The sequence below is a fragment of the Phycodurus eques genome, chromosome 6 (assembly GCF_024500275.1).
Source record: "Phycodurus eques isolate BA_2022a chromosome 6, UOR_Pequ_1.1, whole genome shotgun sequence".
NCBI classification, from domain to species: Eukaryota; Metazoa; Chordata; class Actinopteri; order Syngnathiformes; family Syngnathidae; genus Phycodurus; species Phycodurus eques.
The window spans coordinates 13389685-13411232 of record NC_084530.1 but is presented as its reverse complement, the minus strand read 5'-3'; the positions used below and the strand labels follow the sequence as shown (position 1 = coordinate 13411232).

The 21548-nt window shown below is 42.6% G+C and overlaps 2 protein-coding genes across 3 annotated transcripts in view; one reads left to right on the top strand and one right to left on the bottom strand.

Annotated features, from left to right (window-relative positions):
* The first annotated feature begins 1160 nt into the window (after positions 1 to 1160).
* krt94 (keratin 94) lies at positions 1161 to 4158 on the top strand. The gene is made up of 8 exons (XM_061678479.1): positions 1161 to 1656; positions 1884 to 1966; positions 2054 to 2210; positions 2295 to 2456; positions 2905 to 3030; positions 3446 to 3666; positions 3759 to 3772; positions 3867 to 4158. The coding sequence occupies exons 1-8, from the start codon at positions 1237 to 1239 to the stop codon at positions 3914 to 3916; spliced, it is 1233 nt and encodes a 410-aa protein (XP_061534463.1). The 5' UTR covers positions 1161 to 1236; the 3' UTR covers positions 3917 to 4158.
* Positions 4159 to 12041: 7883 nt separating this feature from the next.
* Positions 12042 to 21548, bottom strand: part of LOC133403543 (stromal membrane-associated protein 1-like) — a 15592-nt gene continuing 6085 nt past the window's right edge. For both annotated transcript variants that reach the window (XM_061678477.1, XM_061678478.1), the window contains exons 8-10: positions 20648 to 20849; positions 14787 to 15124; positions 12042 to 12708 (exon numbers count right to left, since the gene is read on the bottom strand). In XM_061678477.1, coding sequence (XP_061534461.1) covers positions 12574 to 12708; positions 14787 to 15124; positions 20648 to 20849 — 675 coding nt within the window. In that variant the 3' untranslated portion in view covers positions 12042 to 12573. The remainder of the gene's footprint in view (positions 12709 to 14786; positions 15125 to 20647; positions 20850 to 21548) is intronic.

Below are 21548 nucleotides of genomic sequence, written 5' to 3'. Positions count from 1 at the left end.
GTGAAACACTTTTACATTGCAGAAAGCACAAAAACAAAAGACGAAACACGTTTGCAAAAAGAAGAAACAAATTACAATTGCGGAAAGGGATTTCAAAGACATTCTTAGAAATCCCACACCCTTTCTCGGCAAGACCCTCCCCGCTTCAACATGATTGGCTCCTGCATCGCGGGAAGGGTAGGCTACACAAATGGAACGTGATGTCCATCCCAAATAGCGATAGTATATACGGACGCCCTGAACAGTGAGCCTGTATAGGCGTTTGATGATGTATATACAATATCTTGTTCTTGATCACATTTCTTAAACCATAAAAAGATAGATTAAGAGTTAAGGAAGAAGCAGGTTGCTAAAGAGAGAGGATGCTGGCGAGAATTAAAGGAAAAGTGTGGATATTAGAAAGGAAGCTGCCGGTTCCATTCATTTTTTAACGTACCGAGCGAGGGATCTACCTTGCATACATTCTGGTCACAAGCTATGCTTTTTCATTCTGGCACATTACACATTATGAGTATAGTTTAGCATTGATGTTAAACAACATTTGATGCTTTACGTACTATTTATATGGCTCGAGCCGAGGCAACACGGCGGCACGGCCTTCAAACCTGGAAATGTATTTTCATCGTAGGTGCGTTTTGAATGAATGTAAACTGTGACGTGAAGACGCCGTGCAACGGAGATTATAATTTTGAATCGCATCAAACCCAGTGGAAGACCGATCGGCCGCTCAAGAAAACGGCCCCTCCCTTTCTGGGCAATTGTAATTTGTTTCATCTTTTTGTAAAAGTGTTTCGTGTTTTGTTTTTGTGTTTTGTGAAATGTTAGTGTTTCAAAAGTTGTCATATTGTTTTTCACTTCCAGGCGACCGTATAGAGGTGACACTCACTTACACACACACAGACATGCACACACTTCAGCAGAACCCTCGCTCGCTCAAACATGAGCACAAAAGCAGCAACACACACACTCACACATTCCATGAGAGTGCCCTCATAGGAGGGAAAGGGAAAAAAAACCCATTGGACCTTAAAGGAAAACAAATGGTGGTTGTGTCAAGCCAGTACTGATCGGCGGAGCAAAACTCCCTCCTTCCCCTCCCCTATGGCCCTCCCTCCCCCCAGCTAGGCCCGCCCCAGGAGCAGGACTATATCAGGAGGCTGCTCCGCGCTATCCAAGTCCACTCCTGGTTCAAACGCTTCAACTCCTCTCATCTCCTCTCTTGAAAGACTCTCAGCCATGCAGTCCAGCTACAGCATCACCGGCGGGCCCGTCATGATGAGCAGGCAGAGCTACAGCTACTCATCCAGAGCCGCACCCAAGGCTCAGAGCTTGTCCGGACTGAGCCTCAGAGGTCCTCGCATCTCCTCTTCCAGCATGCACAGCGTCTCATCCGGGTTTGGCGGCGGCTACGGAGCCGGGGCAGGCAGCTTCGACCTGTCCAGTGCTATGGACCAGAACACCATTCAGCTGAACGAGAAGGCCACCATGCAGAACCTGAATGACCGTCTGGCCACCTACCTGGAGAAGGTGCGCTCTCTGGAGGCTGCCAACGCGAAGCTGGAGAAGCAGATCAGAGAGTACTACGAGCAGAAGGGACCTGCTGCCGAGAGGGACTACAGCAACTACTGGGCCATCATCAATGACCTGAAGGACAAGGTATGCTGGGTCAACACCATGCATGATGTTATCTTTGCACTACCGTTAATCATTTTCATGGTAGACTGATACAAGTTTCAAAATGTTATACTGCACCCATTAGACTTGACAATTAGCAGGCTTGGTTTATGCTTACCTGTACTTTATCATATAAAATAAAATAAACAGTTTCTATCTAATTGATAGAGAGAGCATCTGACCAATTCTCAAATTGTGCTCCAATTAAGATCATGGCCGCCACCGTCGGCAATGCCAACATTCTCCTCCAGATAGACAACTCCAAACTGGCTGCTGACGACTTTAGAACCAAGTAAGTAAGCGCATATGTAGTATGTTTGAAAATCAGTAGCATTCCAAACATCAAGTTCATTCCACTTTCTTCGACAAAACCCAACAGATTCGAGCATGAGCTGATGATGCGGCAGTCTGTTGAGGCCGACATCGCCAACCTTCGCCGCCTGCTCGACCAGACCACTCTGACGAAAGCCGACCTGGAGATGCAGATCGAGGGTCTGCAAGATGAGCTGGCCTACCTCAAGAAGAACCACGCAGAGGTACAAGAAGCTTTACAAGTGCAATTGTAGTGAGATCAGAAGGTATAAGAGGCTAACCTTTTTTGTGGGGTGTCCGTTGCTCAGGAGCTGGCAGCTATGCGATCACAGCTGTCCGGAACCATCAATGTGGAGGTTGACGCCGCACCCCAACAGGACCTCAACAGAATCCTGGAGGAGATCCGCGCCCAATACGAAACTATCACAGATAAACACCGCCGCGACCAGGAGGCCTGGTTTAATGAGAAGGTAAACCAAGTCACCATAAAAAAAAGAAACACAACATGGAATCGGCGGCATGGTGGATGACTGGTTAACGCGTCTGCCTCACTGTTCTGAGGACCGGGGTTCAATCCCCGGCCCCGCCTGTGTGGAGTTTGCATGTTCTCTCCGTGCCTGCGTGGGTTTCCTCCGGGCACTCCGGCTTCCTCCCACATCCCAAAAATATGCATTAATTGGAGACTCTAAATTGCCCGTAGGTGTGAATGTGAGTGCGAATGGTTGGTTGGTTGTTTGTATGTGCCCTGCGATTGGCTGGCAACCAGTTCCGGGTGTACCCCGCCTCCTGCCCTATGATAGCTGGGATAGGCTCCAGCACGCCCGTGACCGTTGTGAGGAGAAGCGGCTAAGAAAATGGATGGATGGATGGAACATGGAATCCAATTTAAGAGATTCGGTCATGGTTTTCTCTCCCTAGTCGGCTACCTTGAACAAGGAGGTGACCATCAGCACAGAGACCATCCAGACGTCCAAGACAGAAATCGGAGACCTGAGACGTACGCTGCAGGGCCTGGAGATCGAGCTGCAGTCTCAACTCAGCATGGTGAGAGACGAAAGCCAGACCGCCTTCTCACAATCTCGCCTTATATGAGCAAAATTCCCAGATGCCTCTCTTGTCCAGGGAACAGGAGACAGTGATAAAGGGAGCAGAAGGACGGCTTTATTTAAAAATGTGTTGGGAGGGGTGGGGGTTGCTGGGAGAAGAAAACATTTCACAGTCTGATCAGATTCTGGTAGACATTAAAGAGCTTGAAGAAAAAGGAAGGAATGCAGACTTTTTAAGTCCACAGGTCATTAGAGTTCAAGAAGCCCCCCCTGTGACTTTTGTCCTGATTTAAAAAGGATGTTTAATAAAAACACCCAGTCTTATCACTGCAGCCACAGTGTCAGATACAATCCAGGGTGTGGCTGCTTTGTTTTACTTTAATTATACACATGCTTCTTGTAATCCTGTACAGAAAGGGGCGGTGGAGAACACGGTGGCAGACACAGAGGCTCGTTACAGCGCCATGCTCGCCAGCTTCCAGAACACAATCAACATGCTGGAAGCAGAACTAGGCAACGTGCGCGTCAGCATTGACCAGCAGGGCCAGGACTACAGGATGCTACTGGACATCAAGACCAGGCTGGAGCAGGAGATTGCAACCTACAGGAGCTTACTGGACACAGAGGAATCCAGGTAGATGAAAATAGACATATTTGGATAGAACATATAATAGATATTTTGAATACTCATTCATTGTTCACGGTCTGTTTCCTTTCTCAATTAAGGCCAATTGGTTCAGGTAAGTGATGCTTAATGTCATGTCATGATATATTACATAACTGCATGGAAACTTGAAACACTGACATCATGTTTTTCTCTTGTCTTCTTCACAGGGAGCTCTAAGACCACGGTCACAACCACCACTATGCGCACTTCCAGCTAAAAGGCTAAAACGTCCAACTGGCAGGACCTCAAACACATGCACACACATGCACACAGTCTCATGAAAGCCTGATAATTGAAATTATACGAAAAAAGTAACTGACAGAAGATGAAAGTTAAAGACCGTGCTTTAGCCTGAGGGGAGATGAAAGGCTGCGTTACAGTGAATAAAAGAGAAGAAATGTCTGTATGTGTGTGTTTGCGTGTGCTGTCTAAAAAAAATAAACCTGCTGGCGAACACAAGTCGTGTCATTTTTTAGACTCATCTATCCATTTTCTTCACCTCTTATGCTCACTCACTGAGCCTGAATTTGGATGCTACGACATTACTGTTTATGCAGTTGTCATGGCAACCGAGTTACATTGTGGGAGGTGTGGGATACGGGGTGGTGGAAACGTTTGCTACGTACGAGGTGGTGTTGTCAGGAAAAGGGTGAACAATGGTTAAATCTGCTGGTGTTGAACTTAGTGCCCTCAATGTGTCCGGGCAGTTCTGGATTTACTCAGAAGACACACCCTAAGGGCTGACTAATCTTTGCCCTGGAAGCTGTCAACGCTGTTACAGTAACTCCTGTTACCTAGTAACAACAACACACATACTTCAATATAGACACACCGAATGGGAATGCAAATAGTGTCAAAGTGAACAAAGACAGACATTGTTCAAATCTAGTATCAGCGGTGCACCTTGGACTTGTTTATGATGCGTGTATAGCTAAAGTATGAAAGAGTAAGCGGAGGATTGAGCCTCCCTCTTGGCCACTGCATGGACACTAATGACATAACCTTACCTGTTTGCATGAAACAGGAACACGAAAACAAGATATATACATAAAATACAATAGTGTTACCTTAAGCATATTTCAGCAGTAAAAGTCGCAAACTCCTGATGAGGAGTTCATGCTTCTCAAACAATGGTGTAATGTTTGCTTTGGATACACAGCGACTACACAGAGCGTGGGAGTGCAAAACCCAAGCCCCACTGTGAGGCTTTACGGGCCCATATTTGGATCCATCTCCAGCATCCTGTTACATTACACTGTTTATGTAAAAGACTGTCCAACAATGCTTTTACTTTGACAAGCCAAAGCCAATGCGATAATAATGTCAAAATATTTCCTTCACAAAAACGATAAGATATGCAGCAGTAGCACCAGTGACTAGTCAAGAGTGACCTGTTAAGTATTCAGTAAACATGACTTTTGAGGCCATGGCTCTCAGTATAACTCTCATTATTTGCCTTTATGATTACAGTAATAATACTTATTTCCTTACTTTTTCTCACTTTATTTCTGAAGTGACATTAAACAGACCCGTCACAAATAAACATTTGTATCCAGCGGTGCTGCAATTAGTAATCGAGTATTCTACTGAAAATTCTATCAGAATAATCAAGTATAAGGAGAAAATATATTTGTGCTTGTTTAAAGCACAATTATTAATACACAAGAGAAAATGAGACATTTCACTTCATAATGAACGACCAATTGGTTTCCTCTTTTAGATAATCAACAGTATTTTTCATAAATTCACATTGTGCATATAGCAGGGAACTGCATTTTCTTGTCTACAATAATTTCGAGTGAGGCAATTGTAAACACAAATATAAATCGATTTTAGAAAAAGAGGAACACAAGTTTGTCGTCTTGTTATAAAGGTACAATTTTATCCAACTGTGGTATCTCATTCGGAACACTAGGGGGGACTATGTAAAAATGTTACTTCAAAAAGAGGCAAAGAAAAGGACACAAAAAAGAATGTAGTTTCATGTTGAATATATGCTAGTTGTGTGCTGATCAAATGGTAAATAAAATGAATTTTAAAAAAGAAGAAATACAGACTGATTCTTGAGAACACTACACTGACTAAACCAGATTGTAATGTACAGGAAGCCCAGACAGCGTGCGGCCGGCCTGCGTGAAACTATTTGCATGATCACTCACAAAGCTAGCTCCTAATGCTAACGAAGACAAGCCGCGTGATTCCTACAATGCAATGTGGATTTTTTGTTGTTGTTGCACTAATTAACATCCTTATTGTTAAATGTCGTAATTTCTGTGTATGTTAACAATGTTTTTTGGAATGTATACCTTATTTATCTGTCACATTTATTGTTGTTTTATGTTGTACTGTTTCTGTTTTTTTTCTTTTTCATAATAAAATCATTACTTTAGGTAGTGTGTGAAATAATGAGCTCTTGGTTAATTCCAGGGTGTTAACTGATAAAGGATAATAAGAAGTAACTATACATTAACAATAATAACGTGGGACACTTCGACCTAATAAACATTAATTAGGATCTTCATCATTGTGTTGCCACTTATACTGTTCATACTTATATCTTTCTGTTGTGACACATGTTGCACAAAGAGCTTTAGAAAGAGAAAGCTACAAAATATTGGTTTCTCAGTGGGTTTCTCAATGTCTTTTCAAGTCAATGGTTTTAAACCCATGTGACGTCACGAGTAATAGCTGTTCAAGTCCAAGTCGAGTTGCAAGTCTAACATATTGTCGAGCCTAAAGTCATCAAATTCATGACTCGAGTCTGACTCGAGTCCACACCTCTGTTATAAGGCCTCTTTTAGTCGTTATAAAGCAATAATGTTTATCTGGGTCTGAGCCAGTTTTCTGTGAGGATGTGTCTGTACCAACAAAGACATTTTGCACGTTCAATAACAATAAGCCGTGGTTCACTGTCAAACTTAAGCAACTTTGTCAGGCTAAAGAGGTCGCCTATCGAAGAGGGGATAGAGCCCTGTATAACTGCACTAGAAACCAGCTGACAACAACATCGCAAAGAGAAATTATGCAGAAAAGATAGAAGTTTATCGCTAACAACTCTGAGTCAGTCTGGCGGGGATTACAATCCATAACCAACTACAAGCGACCATCCTCCCAAGATGAGAACAATAAAGGACTAGCAGATGATTTGAACACCTTCTATTGCAGATTTGAAAAGGACACTTTCACACCCCACACCCACCCAGCCACACCACTGACCACTATCACACCTCTGGCTCCACCTCCTGCATTGACCATCCACGAATAGGATGTGAGACGTATCTTCAAAACAACCAAGGATCAAGAAAGCAGCAGGCCCAAACCTTGTGTCCCCATCCTGCCTCAAAGTCTGCGCGGACCAGCTCGCTCCAGTCTTCACATAGATCTTCAATAGAGCTCTGGAACTGTGTGAAGTACCGTCCTGTTTCAAATGTTCCACCATCATCCCAGTCCCCAGGAAACCTGCAATCTCAGGTCTGAATGACTACAGGCCTGTTGCCCTGACATCTCTGGTCATGAAGTCCTTTGAACGCCTCGTGCTGGACCAACTCAAGAGCGTCACAGGTCCCCTGCTGGACTCCCTGCAGTTTGCCTACCGAGCAAACAGGTCTGTGGATGACGCAGTCAACATGGGACTGCACTTCATCCTAGAACAGTACAGGGACCTACGCAACGATCCTGGTCATGGACTTCAGCTCTGCGTTCAACACCATCATCCCCAAACTCCTCTCCTCCAAGCTTCTCCAGCTCAGCGTCTCGCCTGCCATCTGTCAGTGTATTTACAGCCTCCTGATGGGCAGGACACAGCAGGTGAGGCTGGGGGACACCATCTTATCTACACGCACCGCCAGCGCCCCAAGGATGTGTCCTCTCTCCGCTGCTTTTCTCTCTCTACACAAACGACTGCATCTCAACGCACCGGGCTGTCAAACTCCTGAAGTTTGCAGACGACGCCAAAGTCATCTGCCTCATCAAAGACGGTGACGAGTCTGCGTATCGACAGCAAGTGGAGAGGCTGGAGCTGTGGTGCGGCTGACACAACCTGGAGCTGAACACGCTCAAGACTGTAGAGATGATCGTGGACTGCAGGAGGCAACCTTTGCCACAGCTGCCCCTCACACTGTCCAACTGCCTTGTGTCAACCGTTGAGACCTTCAAGTTCTTGGGAATTACAGTCTCTCAGGACCTGAAATGGGAGACCAACATCAACTCCATCATCAAAATGGCCCAGCAGAGGATGTAGTTCCTGCGGTTACTGAGGAAACACAGCCTGCCACAGGAGCTGCTGAGGCAGTTCTACACAGCAGTCATCGAATCAGTCCTGTGTTCATCCATCACAGTCTGGTTTGGTGGTGCCACAAAAAAGGACAAACTCCGACTGGAACGGACAATCAAAACTGGTGAAAAAATTGTCAGTACCCCCCTACCTACCCTTGAGGATCTCCACACTGCCAGAACTTAGATAAGAGCATGCAAAATCCTCTTGGAGCCTCCACAATCCTGGTCACCACCTCTTCCAGATCCTTCCCTCAGGTAAGCGCTATCGAACAACGCAAACAAAAACCAGCAGACATTCCAACAGCTTCTTCCCTCTTGCCATTAACTTCTTAAACAGTTAACTTACAGTTCCATTGTAACATGCTGCCAATTTTGTCTTGAGTTTGTTGTCACATCTCTGTCGGGCCAATTATACATTGCACTCACTGTAGTAGTCTCGCCACACTGCACTACTTGCATATCTGTTGTTGACCAATACTGGCCACTCATGTGCTTGAGAAGTCTCTGCGCCATTTGCACAAGGGTCACTGGTTACCAGACTGTTGCTCTATTAGCCATTTCAAACGTCTCTAAATTGCTAGGACTCTGCATCATTTACACAATTGTCCCCCCCAAAAAAAAAAACATATTCCTGGTAACCTTTCATTGCTCAGTGACTCTCCGTAGTGTGTTTTTATGTTTTTATGTCTCAAAAGTATTTTCTTTAGCGCGTCAGCCTCACAGTTCTGAGGAGCGGGGTTCAATCCCCGGCCCCGCCTGTGTGGAGTTTGCATGTTCTCCCCGTGCCTGCGTGGGTTTTCTCCAAGCACTCCGGTTTCCTCCCACATCCGAAAAACACACGTTAATTGAAAACTCTAAATTGCCCGTAGGTGTGAATGTGAGTGTGAATGGTTGTTAGTTTGTATCTGCCTTGCGATTGGCTGGCAACCAGTTCAGGGTGTACCCCGCCTCCTGCCCGAAGATAGCTGGGAAAGGCTCCAGCAAGCCCGCGACCCTAGTGAGGAGAAGCGGCTCAGAAAATGGATGGATGGAAGTATTTTCTGTCTGTTGTCGTACTAGAGCACCTCCAACTACCGGAGACAAATTCCTGTGTGTTATTGACATACTTCGCAAATAAAGATGATTCTGATTCTGATGACTTCGCAACAAACCCTAGAAAGTTGAAAAGTACTCGACAGACTTAAGTTTGAAATTTTGCCAATTGTGGCCACTTTCACAAATTTTTGCGAATACAGTGAACCCCACATAGGAGTGGTTCAGCACGCGAAGATTCACCTATTTGCTGATTTTTTGTTTCTTTTTTTATTGAATATTTTTCCAACTTTTCATTCAACTTTAAAATGCTTTGGTTTTTCTTTTTATTCTTTTTTAAACACTTATTGACAGTTTATCACAGCTTATATCAGAATTTTGGTTGGGTTAAAAAAAAAAAGAAAAACAATGTTGTTTTTTTCAATGCAATTACAATGGGCATCAGTTCTCTGCTGGCCTAAACACTATCATAAGCACTGCACTACATTCAAATCGCCAAGAGCTAGAAAGATAAGAGAAGCCGATTAGATGTGCCCTGTGCCAACAAGTCTGCGTGAATTCAGATAAAGAAAAAAGACAGGAAGCCGTGTCATTGGACTCTCAGCCTTGTCGTGGCCGTCCGCCATGCAAGGCGGCCTTGAGGCGGGCAGCACAAAGGCAAAAGACATTAATGAGTCGATACTATGAAACCCGAATGATGTATAATAAAATTCAAAGTCAGGCGTAAGTTTATATCTGCTCTGATCTGCATCAAGTTTTCTTCTGAAAGATCTGTAAATCTCTTCTGTGCTTCAGCATACATGTGCTGCATTTGAGGGGTGTAAGCAGAAAAGTCACTCAAACACCTGCCTGCAAAATGTCATCCTGGAATTTACCCAAATTCAAATCCATCTCTTGTATCAGTGACATTTAATGCTGCATTAGTCATGCCTGCAGACAAAGTTAAACCATAGACTGACGCTGCAACCAGAAGGAATGTGTCAAGGTGCAGGACTAGAAGAGAGTATGAGCATTCTTCACGTGGCTGCTGGACTCTATTCTGGAGCCGTGTTAGCTTTGACACTCTCGCTTGAGAGGAATTCCTAACCTCCTTGCAAATGCTCTGTGTCATCAAACTTTACTTGGAAACTTTTCAAAGTAGCCCTGGAGGAGAAGCCGGAATTGAACACTTTAGACGCTTTCAGGCGTTGCTAAGCATGAGATAGCTCTTTTGTGCATTTGGGCTCCCTCCATGTGGGAACAAGCCTCTTTCGTCCCTTGCCACCATTGGAGCACAGTACACTGGTTTCAGCATGGATAAAACATGCAAGACTGACTGGGCAGTACTTGTTGGCTGATAGGCACGGGTTAAACAGGTAGAGCTGGTTTCAAGTGCAACACCCACTTTTAATCCCAACAGCCAAAGAGCAGGACTGACCTACGATACCTGGGCAGGGCTCGTACTGCTTGGAATAGTCAAACTATGTTTTATACACAATGCAAGGTATCAATAAAGGCAGGGTTTACACAAAGAAAGGCTTAGCTCACTCAGCATGCCAAATCCACCTGTAAGAGCCTTCACTGGGGTGGTTTTATTTGTTCTGGAACATTTCCCAGTCTGAGCTGGGTGGGGAAACATAGCTGTAATATGTATTTACAGACTTTTGTTCTGATAAACCTGACCGCCATTGCTGTGTGAAGGAACCTCTGCTACGGAGAGGAAACATGAGGCACATTTTCCCTGCTTGTCAAACTTTAACCGAATATGAATATGTTGTATGAGTCTCAATTTCCAAAAGCTCGGGCTGGATGTGCCTCACTATTACACATAAAACAAAAAGGCATTCATTGCACCAGCTACAGTGCACATGGAAAACCAGCCGTTGTAAAACAGGAAAGCTCAGCGCAAATGAATATTTCTTTTAACCATAGTAACACAGTGGAAACGGCCTGTAAACACAGCTGTTTTCCTTTTCCAAACACTGTATATTGTACCCTTTCTGTAATACCATTCAGTTGCTACACCTGCTGCTTGTGAGATACAATAAAAGAGCCTATAAAAGTCTTCGCAATGATCATTTTGCTCAATTTTGATCGACACTGTCAGAAGGTATCCATTTGAGAGCATGTTTATTATTGCGGTTGTAATTCGCAATGGTGTGGAACTATACTACATTATACTCATTTACCAATACTACATAATATAATTCCGCCCATTTGATTTGTATTTCATGATTCTGACGAAATTTCACGATAGATTAAACGTAAAATAGCGCATCCTGCGATTAGATTTACGCAGCTGTTGGCCGTTCAACTGTGCAACTCCACCGACCAAAGATTTATGCAATTCTGCCACCTAGTGCTCATTTTCTGTACCTTGTTAAAGTTTTCTTCAGTTGTTGAGAAAGTTTTGACATTTGGCCAAATCAGAAAAACTTAACCATTCGCATATTTTTGTAAAAGCTTGAATGGGGAGGGTATGCAAACTGAGTCGTGATGGACTGCCTGAAAGTACTTCAGAGCAAGTTGAGTGCAGTGCTTACGATAGTGTTTAGGCCCAGCAGAGAATTGACGCCCATTACAATTGCTTTGAAGCAAATAAATAAATTCTTATATAAGCTGTGATAAAATGTCAAAGTGTTGAAACAAAGAAAAAAAAAAGAAAAACGAATTTAGCGTTTTGTCAATAAGTCCATCACTAAGAATCGAGTTAAGAACTTGTTATAAATCGAAGGTGGTGAGGGACACTAATTACATACAATATTTATTTATATAAGCAAAGATGTGAAGAGGTAAACATTATGCTAATTTAGTGGTTATAGTTTGTTTTAAAAGCGCTGACTACAAACTCTCAACAAGAACGGGAAAATGCACAACACCTCTCAGACTGTCAACCAAAATGAATCATCTCCAGAATGAACACTTGTTGATCCATCCCTCGTATTGCATCTCAACACATTGTAATGGAAAGTAATCACTTCTTAGAGTAAATACCCGCATCATAAAACCTAACTTTTCCGTCTTTTATTCAATAAAGGAGAGATGACACACACTATTTAACACAACTTTATTTTTGTAAGAGGGGAACCACAAGTGCTTTAAAAGGTTATACAGCGCTGTACACTTGGGAGCAGTACAGACCGACAGGATTAGTCTTATCTTCCCCCTTTAAATACTATTCATTTAAATGTTCTATAATCTTATAATGATACAATAAAAGCTTGTGTAACTGGTCCTGCAGCTTTTCTGATATGTCAATACAATTTTTGTTGGGACTGTTATTTCCTTGTATTTGTTTTCCAAAAAAGGAAAATAAAAGTAATGCTCAAAAACCATATACAACAGGCAGAATCTGCCAGGTTGTGAGACTCCCAATTCACTCACACAATAGAGAGAGAGAGAGAGAGAGAGAGAGAGACAGAGAAAGTAGAAGAGGGGGTAAGTCGAGATACAATATCCATGTTCTTGAAGGCTGGTCCAGAGTGAAAACAGACGTCAGTTCATAGTGAGGTGCAGACACACACAAAAGATCTTTTGCACTTTCTGCAACCACCACCCTTCCTCTGTCCGTCCGTCTCACCGAAAAGCTCACTTCCAAAGTTGTGTGCTCATAGTTTGACCGGATCCGGGTGCGGCCCAGCCACCAATAGCAGTTGGAGGCTGAGTGAAGGCCATGTGTCTGGCTGCACCGTTCAGATGCAACCCTGACATCTGATGGCTCACCTGAGGGTGGCAAACACATTACAATCAATACTGGTGAAGGAAAACAGGCCCTTAACTTACAGTCAACAATCAACCTCAAAATTGCACTAAATCTAGCACAGATTCAGTACAACATAATTGTACAGACTCTTGTGTGAGGTATGAGCCATATGTAGTCCTTATGCTGAAAATAGGCATTTTTTGCAGTATTTGGTTTTGGATTTTCTCAGTGGCACACTGAACTCATGCCTGCCCTCTCGTGGTCACAATGTATACTGCAGATTTTAAAATCGTCAGTTCTGCCGAAATTGCTAAATCCACTCATTATGTACTGTAAAACGCTTAACATGACACGATTAACTATTGCTTCATGTTGCGGTGGCACAACGCATTTAAACAAATACAAGAATAGAGTTCGACAGGGACATTCTTCTTGTATAGTTTTTAATACTACACCAAACATAATAAGCAGTGGTGACCTGTCAGGGCCAGCAAAACCTCTGGTGGTCTAAACATTGTTAGGTGCGCTGACATTTACAACAAATTCTAATATTTGGTCATGAATTTGTATTTATTTATTGCCAACAGTCTATTCTATTTACCAACTCGAGGCTGCAACGCATTCAGTAAATGTATGTGATGTTAGCTTTTTCTTGTCCATTCAGATTTCCGCCTCCAAGTGCTGCCATGTCAATTAAATCTCGCCAGGGCCTTCAGAATCAGTACTGACGGCTGATGTCACAAACTATATTCGCAATGGGACTATAACGTTAACTAATAAGATTTCAAATTTGCATCACTGCATCAGCTAACTAGCTGTTAGCATTTCTCCATCCTGTGATTGGTTGGTCAGAACAAGCAGAGTCTGATTAGCAAAATGTGTCTGCACGAATAAATACATTTAATAATCACCATCTCCGTTGAGTATGACGTATGTTATTTGTTTTATGTTTTTGTCCTGGCAGCACGGCACATGAGTGATTAGCAGCACATCCACCTCACAGTTCTGGGGTTAGTAAATGGTGTGCACTTATGTAATAGAGCGCTTTAAACTACACCATCACTGAGCCCAAAGCGCTTTACAGATGCTCACACATTCTAATTGCAATGGGTGGCCGCTGCCATGCAAGGCACTGCTGCCTACTGGGCGAAATTTAAGGTTCAGCGTATTGCCAACGGAAACTTCGACAACAGACAGCCGGACTCGGGATTCGAACCATCAACCATTCAGTCATTGGACAACCCACTCTACCAACTGTGCCTGAGGTTTTGGGTTAAAATCTGGCCTTCCTGTGTGGAGTTGCCATGTTCTCCAGTTGCCTCCCACGTTCCCGAACCATATATGTTAGGTTTATCGAAGACTTTAAATCATCCTTAGGCGTGAATGTGAATGGTTGTTTGTCTGCATGTGCCCTACAATTGGTTGGTGACCAGTCCAAGGTATTCCTGCTACTCGCCTAAAGTCAGCTGGGATAGGCTCCAGCTCACCTGTGACTCAAATGATGTTAGGCTGTATAGAAGATGAATGGATGCTTTTGTCATGTTATTAGATAAATATTGATTCTTAACTGCTCCAGATGATGTATGTGGGACTGTTGTGCACTGATCTATTGTTTTTTTTGTATGCTATTAATGGTTTTTATAAATGCGATGCGATAGTACTATGTCGGGCATGTCCCTACTAAAGAAACATGTCCCAAATGTACAGCCTGCCACTACAGTACAGTACTTAAGAATGTGTGTACTACAGTGGCGTAACAACTAAATTTCACATTTAGTCGACGAAAAGAATGCCCGCACTGTTAAATCTTACAAAAGGAGAAAAGACAAAAATGCTGGTTAGGTACATGGAAATGTTGAAAACGAGCTCTTGAAAAATCTGTCCAAACAAAGTTGACAAAACAGTCAATTATTACAGATGTAAAAGGATATGGGTGAAAGACCAATGCACATTGAAGAAGAAAAAAGTAACTTCCAAGTATTATTTGTGTGGACCTGAGAATCTCCCTTTAATGGAACAAAAACACCAACCTAAAATGACAGTTCAGTCACTTTTTTTGGCAGTGATTTTAGTGAGCCATAGTGTCACATAGTGATACCTGAGCCATGTTCCACTGAGCTTGTTGCCCAGGCTGGATGGCATACATGCCCTGGGCAGGCACCATGCCTGCAGGCATCACACCGCCATGTGGCGCCATCATTCTGGGGGCCATGCCCATCACGGCACTAGCAGGGGCATTTCCCATGAAGCCATTGGGCATGGTCATCCCAACCATCATTCCTGGACTTGGCCCCATCATGGATGCTCCACTCTGTGCCATCATGGCACCCATGACGGTCGTAGGCGGCACGGCGGTCCCTACGCCAGGGAAAGCCTGATAACCAGCAGGGGTCTGGACAGGAAACTGCATCTGAGAGGGTCCCATGAACATGCCAGCTGACAGGAAGTGGAGACATTAAGAAAAAAAATAAAAAATAAAAATAAATTTTTAATTAAAAAGGAAAGAGCATTATACAATTGTTAATGTTCTGTGACATACAGTGTGTTCATATTTAGAATGTACACAACCCAAAAGGAAAGCAGAAGCAATGTAGTTACAGTACTTTGTCCTTCTGGCTTCAGCATGAGATGCTTGTGCAACCTAGCAAGTGACTAGAATTAAAAAGTAGCTACACTCACTAAGTACACTTGCACATTCTTCTGACCTCCAAAATTATTGGAACAGCAAGGTCAATTCCTTTGTTTTTGTTGTATGCTGAAGACATTTGGGTTTCACTTCAAAAGATGAATATGAGGTCAGAAGTCCAGCTTTTATTTCATGCTATTTACATCTACATGTTTTAAACAACTCAGCACAGAGCTTTTGTTTGAATCCACCCACCTTTCAAGTGAGCAAAAGTATTGGAACATGTGACTGATGGGTGTTTTTAGTTGCTCAAGTGTTGCCTTATAGATCGATTGCTTAAACATTAGATAGTGTTTGTTTTTGGCTTTCACCTGTGAAAACTGCATTTGCTGTTAAGCAAACATGAAGACCAGAGAGATTTCTATGGGAGAAAAGGAAACTATTTAGAAGCTGAGAGAAGAGGGAAAATCAATCACAGATATTGCACAAACATTGGGCATAGCCAATACAACAATTTGGAATGTCCTGAAAAAGAAAGAAACTACTGGTGTACTGAGCAACAGACATCGAACAGGTCGGCCCAGGGTATCAACAGCAGTTGATGACAGAAACATTGTGAGAGCAGTGAAGAAACACCCAAAGACAACAGTCAGTGACATAACTGCCAACCTCCACAGGGTAGAGGTTAAGGTATCACAATCCACTGTCATAGACGTTGAGAGAATATACAGGCCATACCACAAGATGCAAACCACTCATCAACAAAAGCAATCAGAAGGAAAAGGAAGGAGCGAGGGAGAGAGGGAGAGGGAGCGAGGGATACATTTTGCAAAGATTTAGATTTTTTTTATTTTGCAAAGAACTACATAGATGAGTCACAAAAGTTTTGGAACAAAGTTTTATGGACTGATGAGACCAAGATTAACATCTACCAAAGTGATGGAATGGCCAAAGTATGGCGAAAGAAAGGATTTGATCCAAAATACACGAGCTCATCTGTGAAGCATGGTGGAGGCAATGTCACGGCTTGGGCTTGCATGGCTGCTTCTGGAACGGGCTCACGAGTCTTTAATGATGATGTAACTCATGAGGGGAGCAGCAGATTTAATTCTGAAGTCTACAAAACCACTGTCTGGCAATTTCCATAAAAATGCATCAAAACTAATCGCGAGAAGCTTCATCATGCAACAAGACAATGACCCAAAACACACTGCCAACACAACAAAGGACTTTATCAGGGGGGAAAAGTGGAAGGTCAAGGCCAAGACCTTAACCCAATAGAGCATGCATTTTACCTCCTGAAGAGGAGACTGAAGGGAGAAACCCCCAGAAATAAACAAGAATTGAAAGAGGCTGAAAAAGGCCTGGAAAACCATTTCAAATGAAGAATGCAACACTCTGGTGAAGTCAATTGGTCGCAGGCATGATGCAGTTATTGCAAGGGTTATGCCACGAAATATTAAATGGTATTCACATTAATTTAATAATGTCTGTTCCAATAACTTTGCTCACTTGAAAAAGGTGCTCTGTCCTGTGTTGTTTAACACATCTAGGTCAATACCATGAAATCAAATCTGGAATTCTGAACTTTTGTCTCATATTCATCTTTTGATCTGAAACCCAAATGTCTGCAGTATACAACAAAAACAAAGGAATTGAGCTTGCCGTTCCAATACTTTTGGAGGGGACTGTATCGAACACTCCAATAGACACTATCAGAGAGATATTTATTATAAATTTTAGGCATTAGGCTTTGGTTATAGTTTACAGTGTTGTAGAAAGGCACTGTGCCATACTGAGTTTTCAATATTTAGTCCACTTATGTCACTAAATAAGGTAACATCCATCCATTTTCTATATAGCTTGTCCTCATTAGTGTCACAGCTACAGTGCCGTGAAAAAGTAGTTGGCCCTTCTCAAGTTATTATATTTTTGCAGTTTCCCCACTTTGTTTAAGATCATCAAACAAATGTAAATATCAGACATATAACCATAGTAAACTTAAAATGCTCTTTTTAAATGGTGATTTAATTTATTAAGGGAAAATAAATATTCAAAGTTACCTGGCACGGTGTGAAAAAGTAATTACGCCCCTTGTTAAATCATGAGTTAATTGTGGCTAATCACAATTTTTGGTTAATTTTCACTGATCACATCCAAGCCTGATTACCTTCAGGCCTGTTCAATCAAGAAATCACTACAGAATCGGTCCCAACAAAATCAAGTTGGGCAAAAGATCTAAAAAAGCTGCAACAAAATGACACGATCCAAAGAAATTTGAGAAATAAAGTAATTGATATCCATCAGTCTGGGAAGAGTTACAATAGCCATTTTTAAAGCTTTAGGATTCCAGCAACCCACAGGGAGAGCAATTATCCTCACATGGATAAAACATGGTACAGTGGTGGACCTTCCCAGGAGTGGCCGGCCTACAAAAATCACCCCAAGAGAACAGCAATGACTCAACCAGGAGGCCAGAAAGGAACTCTGGACAACTTCTAAAGAACTGCAGGCCTCCCTCGCCTCAGTTAAGGTCAGTGTTCATGACACAATAATAAGGAAGAGACTGGGCAAAAATGGCATCAATGTCAGAGTTCCAAGGCAAAACCGCTCACTCACTGCTGACCAAAAAGAACGTAAAGGCTAGTCTTACTTTTGCAAAACAAAAACAAAAAAACACCTGAATGATTCCAAAGACGTTTGGGAGAATATTACATGGACTGACGAGATGAAAGTTGAGCTTTTTGGAAGGAGTGTATCTTGTTACACTGGGCGTAAATGTAGCATAGCATTTCAGAAAAAGAACATCATACAAACAATCAAACATGGTAGTGGCAGTGTGGTGGTCTTGGGCTGCTTGCTCCTTCAGCACCTGGACAACTTGCTGTGATTGATGGAACCATGAATTCTGTTCTTTAACAGAAAATCTTGAAGGAGAATGTTCAGCCATCAGATAAGTTTGTGACCTCAAGCTGAAGCGCACTTGGGTTCTGCAGCAGGATAAGGATCCAAAACACACAAGCAAGTCAACTTCTGAATGTCTTATATATAATAAAAAAAAAAAAAAAAAAAAAAAAAAAAAAAAGAAGGTTCTAGAGTGGCCTAGTCAAAGTCCAGACTTTAATCAGATTGAAACGCAGTGCCATGACCTTAAAGTCATTCATGCTCAAAAACCCTCAATTTTTGCTAAATTCAAACAATTCTGCAAGAGTGGGCCAAAATATCTCCACAGAGATGTGAAAGACTCATTGTCAGTTATTAAAAAAATGCTTTATTTCAGTTGTTGCTGATGAGGATGGCCCAACCAGTAATTAGGTTTAGGGGCACATTACTTTTTCACACAGAGCCAGGTAACTGAATATTTTTTTTCCTTAATGAAGAAAATCACATTTTAAAAACAGCATTTTAATGATATTTGTCTGATATTTACATTTTTTTGATGATCTTAAACATTGTGGGGAAACCATGCAAAAATAAAGAATTTGAGAAGGGGCCAATAATTTTTCATGGCATTGTATATGCACATTATATTGCCAAAAGTATTTGCTCACCTGCCTTGACTCACATATGAAGTGACATCCCATTCCTAATTCATAGGGTTCGATATGACGTCATCTACCCTCTGCAGCTATAACCGCTTCAACTCTTCTAGGAAGGCTGTCCACAAGGTTTAGGAGTGTGTTTATGGGAATTTTTGACCATTCTTCCAGAAGCGCATTTGTGAGGTCACACAATGTTGAACGAGAAGGCCTGGCTTTTAGTCTCCGCTCTAATTCATCCCAATGTTGTTTTATCAGATTGAGGTCAGGACTCTGCAGGCCAGTCAAGTTCATCCACACCAGCCTCAGTCATCCATGTCTTTATGGACTTTGCTTTGTGCACTGCTGCACAGTCATGCTGAAAGAGGATGGGGCCAGCTCCAAACTGTTCCCAAAAAGTTTGGAGCATGGAATTGTCCAAAATCTCTTGGTACGCTAAAGCATTCAGAGTTCCTTTCACTGGAACTACGGGGCCAAGCCCAGCTCCTGAAAAACAAGCCCACACCATAATCCCACCTCCACCAAACTTTACACTTGGCACAATACAGTCAGACAAGTACCATTCTCTTGGCAAGCAACAAACCCAGACTCGTCCAGCAGATGGCCAGATGGAGAAGCGTGATTTGTCACTCCAGAGAACGCGTCTCGTCTCCACTGCTCTCGAGTTCAGTGGCGGTGTGCTTTCCACCACTGCATCTGACGCTTTGCATTGCACTTGGTGACGTTTGGCTTGAATGCAGCTGCTCGGCCATGGGAACAGATTCCATAAAGGTATCTGGCACACTTTTCTTGAGCTAATCTGTAGGCCAAATGAAGTTTGGAGGTCTGTAGCAGAAGGTTTGCGACCTCTTTGCACTATGCGCCTCAGCATCCGCTGACCCCCTCTGGCAGTTTACGTGGCCTACCACTTCGTGGCTGAGTTGCTGTCATTCCCAAACGTTTCTGTGTTCTCATAATGCAGCTGACAGTTGACTGTGGAATATTCAGGAGCGAGGAAATTCCACGACTGGATTTGTTGCACAGGTGGCAGCCTATCACAGTTCCAACGCTGGAATTCACTGAACCCCCGAGAGCGACCCATTCTGACATAAATGTTTGTAAAAACAGTCTGCATGCCTAGGTGCTTGACTTTATACACCTGTGGCCATGAAAGTGATTGGAACACCTGATTCTGATTATTTGGATTGGTAAGCGAATCGTTTTGGCAATACAGTGTATATATAAACAGAAATGAGCAAGCACGAATATGTGCATGCATGATCATGCAGTACCTCCCCCCAAAAAGGTTCCGGCTAAATCAAGTGTTTGTGCGACCAACTGGAAAAAGTGGGTCGTACCAGTGGTACCAGTGTAAAAGTTAGTGTAGAACCCTGAAGAACCCTGAAGGTAACTATAATACTAAAAAAATAACTCTGTACTATGCAATTGCAAACTACAACTACTATAATAAACCTTAAAAAATATTTTTTAAATAAAAAAATATTATTATTTTTTTTTTTAAAATGATGGTACTGGATATCATTAGATTGTGTCTGCAAGTTCAACTAGTTTACACTACAACACCATCTGTCAAGACTAATGATTCTTAATAACTTCCTTGCAGGTGTATCTAGAGAGGTGCCAAGTGAGGGCAGACTCAATATTCATGAGGCAATGTCAAACAGCAAAAAGTAGCCTGACATATGCCATACAGCTGCGAGGACTACTCGTTTGACATCTAATTACAAAATACAGTAGTCTTTCTATGTTTTATGTAGATAGGTTGGAACATGATTTAACTTCTTAGCCTCTTACCAGCCGGAGCCTGTGGTGACATGTTGGTTCCATAGAGTGACAAGATGGAGTCCTTGGACAATGGCTTCTTTGCGTTATCTTCTGTCTTAGTTGTGCTGCTGCTGTCATTGAACAGGTCAAGGTTGCCCTGTCCTGACCCGGCTCCACCCACTACTGCTGCTGGGGGTTGTGTGGGCGTGCCTGCCACGCTGCTGGAGCTCACCTAGATGGAGGAAAAATACCAACACAATTCAGACATGCAAAGACCAAAGCCATGGAAAAGGTGACAAAAACAAAACAAAACATTGTAGGTGGGATCTGGGAGGATCCCCTAGCCCCCGCAGAGAATCTTTTTTGTTTTTACATAAATTAAGCAATCTGAAAGACTCTGAAGAGTACAATAAGGCAAAATAAATTTTCGTCACGCAGAAAAACATTTATTTACACTGCTCAAGTAGATTATAAGATTATAATTAAATTTGCCTCATTTCTTTGCTTTTTTGTTTTGGCCTCCAACTTGAGCCAGGCCCATCTCTACCTGCACCTGATGCCTGCTTAAAGCTGTGCCACATGAATAGCATCCTCCTCTGAGCACTCTCATTCTGGAAAAGAATTTACTAAAATCTTTGTCTGTTTCACCTCATTTTTCACTATTACCAATAATAAAAAATGATCGTGTAAAGCCTAGTGTATACATCACCAATCAGTGATGGGCAATCAGGGCTGCACAATTAATCGAATCTTAATCATGATCACGATTTTGGCTGCCACGATTAAATTAACCTGATTGTCGGCGATATTTAAATTCTAAACGTGGGCTCTGCTGTATATCTAATCAAGCACCTTCTTAACCAGTAGTCAGCTAACCACCAGAGGACGAACTCATGGTTAAGGCTTCATTAAGATGCCAAAATAAGCTACC